A 13178-nucleotide genomic window follows, 5' to 3' on the forward strand; every position below is an offset into this window, starting at 1 on the left:
CTCCCCTGTTAGATAGCCTTCCTGTTCCCCCTTTATTGTAACATAATGCTGGTCAACACTGGTGAGGGCCATTGTTCTTCAACTATTTACCCTCCTTAAAGGGGTTTTCCCACAAAGACAAGATTCCTAAATATACTCAGGATAAGAAAATAACACATTCTCTTATTCACTGTTATTAACAAAAATACAGCATTTCACAGATATAATTCCAACCTGTCTCTATCAGTCATGGTGTATACGATCTTGGTTGCCTGGGATTTAACCCTAAAACTTCTTCTGACAAGGGTAAGGCAGGATAAATTGTTCTCATGAATAGATACTTCTGTCTGCTGCCTGCAGTGTCTCTGTATAACCCCTCCACCTTGCATTCCAGGACAAACTCATACACAGACGCTTCCTGCTAGCAAGCAGCATTGTAAGGGGACTAAATCTACAAGCTACAGACAGATAAGATCTACATAGCTGAGGAGCAATGCATATAACACAGCTGACAGTGTGCATTATAGCAGAGCTGAGAGTGTCATTGTGTGTTATATGTATCTTATGGATCTTATTATCTCTCATCTCTGATCTTTCTCATCTCCCTTTTTCTATTGGTCAAAAACTAGTAAATGTTCAGAGGGTAAATAAAATTGTATATAAACCCGTACCAATATCATCTAAGCACATTGTCAGCACAAATCTCACAGCACAGAGGAATCACAAAGTGTCTGCTTACACTCTGGAATTTTGCACTGACCATCACTGACTGATAGGAACCAAAAGAGCAATAAAACTGAGTAGAATTGTAAATTAAGGGATTAAAAATGATCTTTAGGGGGGCGTGGCTAGCAGCCAAGATGGCTGGACGTGTCTAGGAGAGCTCCTCAGTGACCCACAGAATCGGCTGGATAAATCCTGATTTACAGGCTAAAACACCCGAACCCGGGACTCAATCGGACTCCCCCACGTTGAGAGGCCCCGCGAGTCACGCTAAAACGACAGCGGGAGAATTAGTCTGACAGGCCAGGACCGACAGCGTGCGTACGCAGACGGCCACCCGACACAGAAACGGCCAGAGGGACCTGATCAAGAGCCCGAGTCGGCACTCACCTGACAACACGGGCTTACTGCCATAGCAGGACGATCGCTCCGGAGGAAGAGGTGAGAGACGGAGCGGATCCGGCTGCCGTCTCGGAGAGGAAAGCGGAGCCCACGTGGCATCAGCAACGGAGAGCCGACACGGTCAGCGAGGATAGAAGGCAGCGGAGGAGACCTAGGAAGAAGAGGCAGGGAGCCACAGAATAGAACCGGGTGCCAGAGAGATCGTCAGCGTGGCAGCAGGAAGACACCAGATCGCAATACCTCTGCCCGGCTCACAACAATCCATCCCGGTCCACACAGTAGAGTGGCGCGAAAATAGGCACAACGCCAGCGCCATCTTGGATAGAGGCACCTGCAGGTGAGACAGCCTTCTGAGACAGAGAGAGGACCCGGAGAAAGAGAGGAAGTCGGGCCCACGCACCTTCTCTAGTGCTGCAGTAAGGAACATTGAGAAGCTGAAAAACTACTAAACTGTAAGTTACTACAGTGTAATCACTTCAAATTAGAGTCGAAAAGCCTAGCAACTGAAGGCACCTGATAACAACACTATATAAGAATAGGAGTACAACTCACTGAGCTGGCTCTGCAATTCAGCCATCCTAACTGACTGCAAATAACTCTCACCAACATGAGCCCTCCTAAGGCTAGTGCTATAGATAAGCTCAGAGAATTTGCTCGTGGAGATGCTAATGACTCTGCCCGTACACCGCAAGCACAGCGTACAGTACATACTAGAGCTAAACCCAATGCTGCAACATCAGCTGCACAGGCTGAAGTGGAAGATGACTCAGAAGAGCTCACATTAAAACAGGTCACCCTCCAAGTATTGGCAGCTATAGACTCCTGCAAAAGCTCCCTGACAGGCAAGCTGGATGAGGTGAGAGTGGATGTCAGCCTGCTTCGCCATGACCTGCAAAACCTGAGAGAGAGAGTACAAGCCACTGAGGAAAGAATATCACAAGTAGAAGACCGTAATGCTAATGTTCCAAGATCTATCTCAGCACTTGAGAATGACTCTGAGGCCTTAAAGCAAAAGGCAGACGATTTGGAGAATCGGCTCCGAAGAAATAATATTAGAATTATAGGAATGCCAGAAAGAGCTGAGGGGCGAGCGCCGGAAGAATTCTTAGAAAAATGGATACAAGAACTATTCCCCACAGCGAAATTCTCCGCGGCCTTTGTGATAGAAAGAGCACACAGAGTGCCCGCCAGAGCTCCACCGCCAGGATCGGCCCCAAGACCGTTCCTAGCAAGATTACTGAATTGCAAAGACCGAGATATGATTCTTCAACAAGCCCGCAAGCATCCGGACATACGCATGGACAATGCAAAAATTTCAATTTTTCCGGACTTCTCCCTGGATCTTCAAAAGAGAAGAGCAACATTTACGGATGTCAAACGCCGGCTCAGAGAAAAGAACGTCCCATACTCCATGGCCTATCCTGCCCGGTTACGTGTAGTGGATGAAGGCAAAGTCATATTTTTTGCTTCACCGGCAGAGGCCAATGATTGGCTAGAGTTACGCAGGAATGCATCACCAAGACATCGGTGAAGACTGAATCCGAGATGACTTGACATGAGCGACAAGGAGGAGCACGTGAGATCGGGAACTGGTTATTCACAAAGCATTAATGTTTTGGTATTACGTGGGGAGAGCGCATAATATAATGTGATATATATGTTTAGTTAAAATGATGGACAAGTTATAAAAGGTCCCACTGAAGACAAATAGTTGATGAAGCCTATGATATAACCCTGAGAATGTGGGTTACTGGGAACGATAGTAATACTCAATGCCTATATCCCATCTGACATGGCAAGAGTATCCCAGTTTACTAGCCGGTTTAAGCGGGACCGCATTTCTGCTACGAAGACCACATTTAGGTCAGGCGAGTGGAAGGACGAGCCCGCTACATGTTAAAAATGTGTTTAAAACAAGGTTTAATAACATGCTACATTTTGTTAGAGCATACCAGGGTCAGGTTTGGTTACAGTTAAAATGTGGGGTAGTGCTACACACCTACCCAAACACTAGAGTGTCAGCAAATACCCCTCAGGAACGAAGGTACAATTTAGACTTAAGACATGACTGAATTACGCATACTTTCGTGGAATGTGAGAGGACTAGGAACCCCAAGAAAGCGAATAATGGTATTCTCCCAGATCACTAGGCAGAACCCCCATATTATTTGCCTACAGGAGACTCACCTAATTCCAACCAAAACACACATATTACATAAACCCTGGGTGCAATGGGGAATTCACTCTTGCCACAATTCAGCCTCTAGGGGGGTATCCCTCCTGATACATAGAAGTCTGAAGTGGGAAGAAAAAGCCCGATTAATAGATGCAGAGGGTAAGTTCGCATTTGTGCATGCACATATAGACGGAGTAGCCTACAACATTATGGGAATTTACAACCCTCCGCCCGCTCCACAAGCAGTAGTGCAGCAGGCCGCAATATTTGCACTAACGTACCCACACGCCCTGAATTTGTGTATGGGAGACTTTAATTCTCTGCTAATTCCAACACTAGATAAACACCAAGGTCAGCTGGCCCCACCCCTAGATCCCAGACCCACTCCCCTTGCTACTTTGATAGCGGAACTGGGATGGGCTGACCTCTGGAGACACCGAAACCCTCAAGCTCGAGTATTCTCTTGCTACAGCGCAACTCACATGTCATTATCCCGTATTGATCACATAATAGGTTCTATCTCTTTGATTCCGCAAATACAAGATATTCAATATCTTCCTAGAGGAGTGTCAGATCACTCCCCTTTGACATGCACACTGGGCACACGAGCAACCTCAGTAATGTATAGACAGGCAATTCACCCCTTTTGGTTGGGTCTGATAAGGGAGCAAGACAGAGTATCAGAACAATTAGAAACGTTTCTACAAGCCCATCACTTAGAACAAGACAAAAGATTGCAATGGGACACAATGAAAGGGTACTTACGCACTTGCATACAATCAGCTATCTCGCATATTAAAAAAGAATCGAGACGCAAAGAGTCTGAACTGGCAGACCTGTGCCATAACTTAGAACAACAATATATAACAGACCCGACTGAGGCCAACAGGTCGGCTTGGTTACAGACTGGTCGACTTTATTTACACACACTCAAAGAAAAAGCTGACAGTAAATTGTTCTTTTATAGACAAACCGCTTTTGAACTGGGAAATCAATCAGCGAAATTACTCGCTCATATCGCTAGACAACATACACTTTCTCCCCCAATTTTACGCATACAGTCAGCAAATGGTGAAATATTGCAAACCCATACAGACATATTAGGGAGGTTTACAGAATTTTATAGCGAATTATACACATCATCCTTGGAAAAATCAGATAATGACATAGAACAATACCTAGATAGAATAAGACTACCATCTCTGACAGAGGAACAGGCTAGCCTTTTAGATCAACCAATATCCATGGAAGAAGTAGAAGAAGCAATTGACCAGTTAAACAATAACAAATCACCAGGACCTGATGGGCTCCCCAAAGAAGTATATAATAAATACAGAGATAAGCTTCTCCCGTGCTTACTAGAGATGTATAAGGCCACATTTGAGGCAGGAGCACTTCCTAGGTCATTAACGGAAGCGACTATTATTGTGATTTTAAAGCCAGGAAAAGACCCGATAGAATGTGGGTCCTATAGACCCATAGCTTTATTAAATATAGACTACAAGGTCCTCACTAGAATATTAGCATCCCGACTTAACAAGGTCATCTTAACACTAATACATTCAGACCAATGCGGGTTTATGCCAGGGAAATCCACATCAGACAATATTAGACGGGTGCAAGTGATCGCTCAAATTGGACAGACGAAGGGGGAGGACTGGGCACTGGCCTCCTTGGACACTGCCAAGGCCTTCGACTCGGTCGAATGGCCCTTCTTGAATCACTGCTTGCGGAGGATGGGATTTGGACCTAACTTTTGTAAATGGATAGACATCCTATATTCCACACCTAATAGCAGACTATTAATAAATGGCGAATTATCTCCCTCCTTCACACTACTCCGAGGCACGCGACAGGGATGCCCACTCTCACCATTATTATTTGCAATAACCATTGAAGCATTGGCGGCCAAGCTCAGACAGGACCCCATATATCAAGGTATAACCCTAGGCCAACGGGAAGATAGGGTGGGGTTATACGCAGATGATATGATCTTATTCATATCCAAAACCACCACTTCACTGCCACATGCCATCTCAATTATCAATGAATTTGGGAAGTATTCAGGGCTACTAGTGAACTGGGCGAAATCGGCATTTATGCCTCTGGGCCCGCGCCCATGGGAGGGTCCAGCAATAGTGGAGGGACTGGCGGTAGTCTCAGAATTTAAATATCTGGGAGTCATGATTACTAAACAACATCAGGATGCACGCAAGCACATAACTGGTCCACTCCTCACATATGTGAAAGAGAAATACAGGTCATGGAAAACTCTCCCTCTTTCGGTTGCAGGCAGAATAAACTTGGTTAAACTCATAATTCTGCCGAAATGTTTATACATTCTGCAACATTCAGCAGTCCCACTACCTAAAAAATTCTTTAAAGAATTACATGCCCTAACGGGAGTTTTCGTGTGGGCCACCTCCAGAGCTAAACTTAGCCTCAACACCTTGCAACGGCCAAAAGAAGAAGCAGGAATGGCACTCCCTGATTTTTATAATTATTACTTAGCGGGACAACTTAGATACCTACACTGCTGGACAGATGGGCAAAACCTACCCAACTCAGAGCATCATCTACAGCATTATCTGGGTCTCAACACTTTATGGCCAGTCCTAGAACCGACACAGGAGGCAGGCACTACCTTGCTACCACTACACAACCTGGCTAGACAGGTCTGGAAGGCGGCTAAACATATGGCGAACTTCACAGACATTATAGCCGAAACTCCATTGTGGTATAACCCCACTCTCAGACACATACACGCCTTGGAAGGGCAAGCCCTATGGAAGCAAAAAGGCATAAACACAATAGGAGATATCTATAAGGATAATGTCCTCAGCGCATTCCAAGAACTACAAAACAAGTATGATTTAGATAGATCCTTTTTCTATAGGTACCTTCAGCTTAGACACGCACTGGAGGCGCAATTCCCAGATTCTCCTCTCATCATCTCGTCTTACCCGATAATTGGTATATATAGAACACAAGGTCCTAGGGGACTAGTCTCAATACTCTACTCTCATTTAATACAGAAAAAGATCACACAGAATCCGCTGCGTATAATAGACAAATGGAAAACACTCATTCCCTCACTGGACGAGGAATCCTTTTCAGACATGCTATCCTCACACCTAAAGGTCTCTCCCTCAGTAAATAACAAACTCATTCAATTGTACTTCATTCACCAGGCATATCTAACCCCAGTACGGTTAAGGCATATGGGCAGAGTGGCAACGACAGCATGCCCCAGATGTGGAGAGCTAGAAGCGAACTTCTGGCATATGAGCTGGAGCTGCGCTCCAATCCAAAAATTTTGGAAAGACATAACAGACTTCCTCACGAGTATTTTACCAGTCCCATTACCTCACTCACCCGAGATATGTTTACTGGGCTTAATTCAGGAAGCAGACTGGACACATTACCAAAGTATTTTTTTAAGAGAAACACTGTTTTTGGCCCGCAAATGCATTGCTCTGCGGTGGTATGCACCTAACACTCCCACACTTAGCATGTGGAAGCTTCAAGTAAATCAAATTCTACCATATGAGAAGACTATATATAAGCACAGACAAAAACCTGGTAAATTTGACCAAATATGGGGCGATTGGTGCGACTCTCCGAGAACCAACTACTCCCCTCCCAGACTCAGGTTAGCCATGAGAGACCTATAAGCGGATAGAGAATTTAAATATTATACTAGCACAGCAATAGAGGTACATGCTAAAACGCAGCTTTTTCTTTTTTGGAGAGTATAAAAAGGACTTCAGAGGGAGACCAAATCTGCTTAACACGCTTGAGTACGAGAAAGACGGAATATCTATAAACAGCAAAGTTTGGAGGAACTAATAAATGATATACCAGTAGGATATGATAGAGAGGAGCAATAGGGAAAAAAACCAAAGAAGAATATACATCAGAGACACTCGAAAATGAACACGAAGACCCAGTTAGATGGTATTGACTCATTATTTTATTGTAGTTAATGTTTTTATGTTTTTTGGCAACTGCAGATAACAGGATACAGACTGTTACATAAACATTGTGGATAGACTGTTAAATGTAAAAAGTAAATGTAATGCTTTGTACAATTCTGTTTCTGCAATAAAACAGTTTAAAAAAAAAAAATGATCTTTATTTTGTAAACATCACTAGTGGATTAAAATTTGAGGACTTTCTTTCATGAAGTGACAAATTTTCTTACCTTTTTTACTCTTAAACTCATTCATCTATTATTGGAGAGTGCTCTCCATGTTGGGACACTAATACGGCTACTCTTTGTATTTCTAGGGGAGCCTTTTGACTTCACCACAATCATGAATGCGGCTACATGCAATATAATAGTCTCCATTTTGCTGAGTAATCGATATCATTATGAGGATCATACATTTTTGAAAATTTTGAAGATTGTTAAAGAGGTTTTTGAGCTCATTGGAAGCCCCATGGCTATGGTGAGCAACTCCATGTTATATTTAAATGAATCTCACTTTCAACTTCAGTTGTCGTATGCCTGGGTGCCCTACGTATAACCATTATATTGTGTGGTTTTTGAATTTTTTTTTAGCTTTTTTCCTTTGACAACTCTATCTGTAAATCTCTTAAAGATCTGCAGGCTGTGGAGACCTGGTGCTATGGTGTCTCCTGTACACTGCACTGCACAGAAAGTGGATGCAAATCTGTTCTCTATCAGCAACAACTACAGTGCAATTCACTCTGTAGACTTCTATTATCTTTTATTTCTTCTCCGCAGCTATATAATGCATATCCGTCGGTGATGTGTTGCTGTTCAGGAGTGCAGAGAACATTATTGAAGAACGTGGAAGAAATTCATGCATTTGTTCGAGAAACTGTCACCATCCAGAGGAAAGAACTAGATGTCAATAACCCGAGGAACCTTATCGACTCATTTCTGGTGAAACAGCAAGAGGTACTGAAATATAGAGAAAGATGTGGTGTTTGTAAGCTTTCTATTCAGTACCATCCATGGTGCCATATGTTTCAGGAAAACATTGCCTATTAAGAATATAGCCTTGATGTAGAGAATGCAGTGGTACAATGGCCATTACACCTGGGCTGTGGTGCTAAGGGGGCCCTAATGCCTTGCACCCAGTAAATAGGGACCCTGTTATATATTATAGAGGATATTTCATAACAAATGCCATAAATATGACGGAGGTTCAATAAGTACCCGTGTTAGAAATGAAAACACCACTTTTCAAAATAATTTTTTTTATTTTTCAACATAGTCCCCTTTTAAAAAGGTACACTTCTGCCAACGTTCCTGCCATTTTTTTAACCCCTCCAAAAAATAGGATTTGTTGAACTCTCCAAAATACACCTCTGTCTCGGCAACTTCCTCGTTTGAGCTAATTTTTTTCCAGCTAGCGATTTCAGTTCATGTTAGGGAACAAGAAAAAGTTGCAGGGAGCCAGATTGCGATAATATGGGGGGGGGGGGGGGGTGAAGCAGCAATTCGTAACGTAATTCATGCAGTTTGGCGGCGACAACTCCGGATGAATGTGTTGGATCTCGCTTAAATTGCTCCAAAAACTGCTTCGAAGTAAACAGCCGCATCCACTTGTTGTCCACGGTGAGCAATCGCGGCACCCATCAGGCCAACAATTTTTTCATCGCCAACTTATCATGTAAAATATTCATTGCCATTCCGGTCGACACACCTACGGCCTCTGCTACTTCACGCACTTTCGTTCGTTGATCAGCGAGTATCATGTCATGGACATTTTGAATTATTTCCTCGGTAACCACATCTGCCGGGTGTCCTGGTTGCTCCTCATTAAAAACGGATGTTTGCCCACGTTTAAATTAGTTGAACCAATATCTAACTGTGGTCATTGATGGTGAAGTTTCCCCCAAAACAGCATCCAACTTTGCTTTTATCTCCTCTCATTTTTTCCTATCCAAAAACAAAAAGCAAATTACTGAATGATACTGCTCTTTCTCCATCTTAGCGAAAATCAAGAAACAAGTCTTACTAAAATGGCTGCCAAATCCAAACTAACCTATCAGTCAGTCTGCAATTTGTTTTGCCGTCGTTTGATAGATGGCAGAACACCATAATAAAACCAACATCCCTCAGGACGCCCTCTGTCGTCCAACACGGGTACTTATTGAACCGCCCTCGTACCAAAAAAAATGTGGGTCAACTTCTAAAATCCACACAAGAATAGGGATTCCACTATAGGATCAGTTCTTTCAAGAAAGAGATGGCCAACCATGAAGGCTGCGTCAACAAATTTACAGCTTGGAATGAAGAGAAAGCAAAGAGGACCATCACCTCCTGCAGTATGGTCACAAGACAATGGTCAAAGACCAGTATGAGCCTCGGTGGTAGGACCTTTGGACGCGCCATAATAGGTGAGTTAATACAACCCCTTTAAACTTTTTATCTTTTAGGAAAAACCTCAACTATTCTACACTAATGAAAACCTAATAGCTTTGGTTACTGACCTCTTTGGTGCCGGAATAGAGACCACATCATCTACACTGAAATGGGGTCTCCTACTGATGATGAAATATCCAGAAATCCAAAGTGAGACGTTTCTGCTTTATTACTTTCTACTGTATTTACTACACAGACACATTTCTCCACCCTTATCTTAGTTGTCATGAAATTTTACAAAATTAAATTGTCACATGACTTTGGAGGAAATCTTTTTAATGAATAAAGAAGAGTCACATCTCGCATGATGTTGCAAGGGGAGGGTCACTTCAGACTTCTTCCTAGTAACATGATTTTGCTGTTGTATTAAAGAATCTCATCAGACTGAGGCTTGTGGTAAAAAAGAAACCAAATTTGATTCGACATTGAAATTCCTAGGTACCATACACCTGAAGATAGGGGCATCTGACATGACTCTCCCTGCACCCTATAAACTTGACTCATCTTAGTGAACTATTACTCCTCATGTTCACAAGTGTTTGGAAGAGATTTTTTATAGGTAATTGGAGGAGATTTCACATAATTGAGGGAATTCAAGAAAGGATATTTCATATACTACCTGAGGGGGCTGGGAATTTAATTGGGTAAACTCAGGTGACAGAGTCCATTTAACTCGTTAAGGGCAAAGCCATTTTGTAGTTTGTTTTTTTTTCTTTCAAATTTTTATTGTTTTTTTTTCAAAATATAAACAAACACTTAAACACAAATATATAACGGTGAAATCATTTACATCTCATACATGTTCAGAATCTCAGAGTATCGAATAACTTAAACAGGCCTGTCACCCAGAAATTTGGCACTTTGAGCTGCTTACTAGTAAGCAGCTCCTAGTGCTAAAACAAACACGCAGTGTTACAATGTTAGCATTATCGGAAGCCTCTGATAACGCTAACAAACACTGCTGCGGAGTACAATAGAAACGCCGGACCGCTCTCAAAGTGGTCCAGCGTATTCATGAGGAGACGGGATTGTGGGCGAGATTAGGGTCACTGCCACCCCATGGAGCGAGTGGGGCGGTCCGGGAAAGACGCAGCTTCTATTGTACTGCAAAGGGGTTTTAGATAGCGGTTTGTTTTATCGGCGTTTGTTTTAGCACTAGGCACTAAAGTAAGCAGCTCCTAGTGCCGAATTTCTGGGTGACAGGTCCTCTACAAGCATATTAGTCTAGATACAAATATACACAGTATAGAACAGCAGATATTCAAAACAACCAATCATTTACATGTTAGGTATCATCATGGCCCAAAATGTCCGGTGTATCAAAAAAAAAAAATTCCCGGCATTGAACTAGCATAAAGGGAAATAGCGCCCAAATGGTTGAAACACCACTTTTTCGCCATATTGTAACATAAAGGTGATCAAAAGGCCAAACAGTCCTCAACATGGTAGCGAAGAAAACTTCAGATCCTCACGTAAAAAATGACACCTCACACAGGTCCTGTGTCACCAGCGGTCCTGTGTCGCCAGCGGTTGTCACGAACTCAGGGGATAAACAGTGGACTCCCTGGACCACCCCGGGAGATGACAACCTTAGCCGCACCCGGGAGCGGAGTCTAAGTGATCTCCCAGTCTTCGCCAGAGCTTGCCGCAAAGCGGGATGGTCTTGCTGCAGCAGGAGTCACCAGGTCGCTCCGCGGGTGCGACTAGGCCCGCGATGGCAGCCAAGGTAGGGACACGGGGACCACGAATGGCAGGCAGGACCACGGATGGCAGGCAGGACCTCGGATGGCAGGCAGGACCTCGGATGGCAGGCAGGACCTCGGATGGCTGGCAGGACCTCGGATGGCTGGCAGGACCCCGGATAGCTGGCAGGACCTCGGATGGCTGCTGGATTACCGGAGCGGGTAACATGGATCGCGGGGTCACCCGTGACAGTGGTCCTGTGTTGCCATCTCCGATTTCCTGACATGAGACATACTGCCTCCAACATAACTACCTTGGCTGCCACCGCTGGCTAGTCACACCTGTGGAACGACCTGGTGGTACCCTGCCGCAGCAAGACCATCCCACTTTGCGGCGGCCTCTGGTGAAGACCAGGTGCCACTTAGACTCTGGTCCCAGGGGTCAGCTAGTACCATCTCCCGCGGTGGTCCAGAGGGTCCACAGACTCCCAGCCCTGTTAGAGCCGATTCACGAAATTTTTTGAAAAAGGTCGATTCGACACGAATGGAATCATGACAAATCGCGTTAAAAAACAGCTATTTCCTGGCTGCAGAGAGCCTGTAGGGTATTGTAGAATGATGTGCCATGCTCAAATATGCATAGGGAGCGTGGTTTGGTCTTCAAACAATGTTGTGTTTTAGTATGACACGCACATGACAGCCGCTGCTCTTAGAATCGCTTCACTCTTCAATTCCATGTGCACTTACAGGGGTCAACTTCACCAAATAAGTGAAGCGGAAACACAGTCTGACAAGGTAACGTCTGTGCCAGCTCATTTCACTAATCATTTTGCCCTTCGTTTCATCCGTTAGTGTAAGCTTTCAATCTGTCAATAATCCATCAGTATTGCTAAAGCCAAAAACAAACAGGAGTTGATCCAGAACAGAGATGACCAGTAAATGCAATATTTGCATGTCCTCTGTGTTCTATATCCACTCCTGCTTTTGGCTATTAATCCAGAAGCTTTTAATTCCTTCTGACAGATGAAATAAAGGGGAAAACCAAACATAGTGGCAAAGTCATAGAGTGGTGGAGGGTGAAAACAGCATTATGGAAATCACAGGGTGTTCCAGGGAGACAGCGGTCAGTTGGCAGCAGCATGAGTAGGCTGCAGAGTGGCACAATGACAAATTCTGGAGGTGGCAGCAACATGGTAAGCCACAGTGTAGCACAATCATAGAGAGTGGAGGTGGGAGTGGCAGCAGCAGCAGCAGGAGGTCAGAGAGTAGCACAATGACAAATTCTTGAGGTGGCAGCAACATGGTAGGCCACAGTGTTGCATAATCAAAGAGTGTGGAGGCGGCATTGGCAGCAGCAGCATGAGGTCAAATAGTGGCACAATTACAAATTCTGGAGGTGGCAGCAACATGATAGGCCACAGTGTGGCACAATGATAGAGCATGAAGGCGGCAGTGGTGATAGCAGCAGGAGGTCAGAGAGTAGCACAATGACAAATTCTGGAGGTGGCACAATGTTAGAGCGTGGATGACGGCAATGGTGGGAGCAGCAGCAGCAGGAGGTCAGAGAGTGGCACAATGAGAAATTCCGGAGGTGGCAGCAACATGGTAGGCCACATAGTGGCACAATGTTAAAGCAAGGAGGCGGCAGTGGTGGCAGCAGCAGGAGGTCAGAGAGTGGCACAATGAGAAATTCTGTAGTTGGCAGCAACATGGTAGGCCACAGAGTGGCACAATGTTAAAGCAAGGAGGCGGCAGTGGTGGCAGCAGCAGCAGCAGTGGGAGGTCAAGGAGTGGCACAATGAGAAATTCTGGAAGT

At 44.4% G+C, this 13178-nt stretch overlaps 2 protein-coding genes across 2 annotated transcripts in view; one reads left to right on the forward strand and one right to left on the reverse strand.

Moving 5' to 3' along the window:
* LOC140122939 (uncharacterized) overlaps positions 1-13178 on the reverse strand; it is a 360094-nt gene that overhangs the window by 120165 nt on the left and 226751 nt on the right. The gene's annotated exons all lie outside the window — the stretch shown is intronic.
* The window catches only part of LOC140122647 (cytochrome P450 2C5-like), an 80187-nt gene that overhangs the window by 27239 nt on the left and 39770 nt on the right, over positions 1-13178 (forward strand). Inside the window, exons 4-6 of the mRNA XM_072143743.1 lie at positions 7571-7731; positions 8031-8207; positions 9695-9830. Of these exons, the coding sequence (XP_071999844.1) occupies positions 7571-7731; positions 8031-8207; positions 9695-9830 (474 nt within the window). The remainder of the gene's footprint in view (positions 1-7570; positions 7732-8030; positions 8208-9694; positions 9831-13178) is intronic.

The sequence above is a fragment of the Engystomops pustulosus genome, chromosome 3 (genome assembly GCF_040894005.1).
Source record: "Engystomops pustulosus chromosome 3, aEngPut4.maternal, whole genome shotgun sequence".
Lineage (NCBI taxonomy): Eukaryota > Metazoa > Chordata > Amphibia > Anura > Leptodactylidae > Engystomops > Engystomops pustulosus.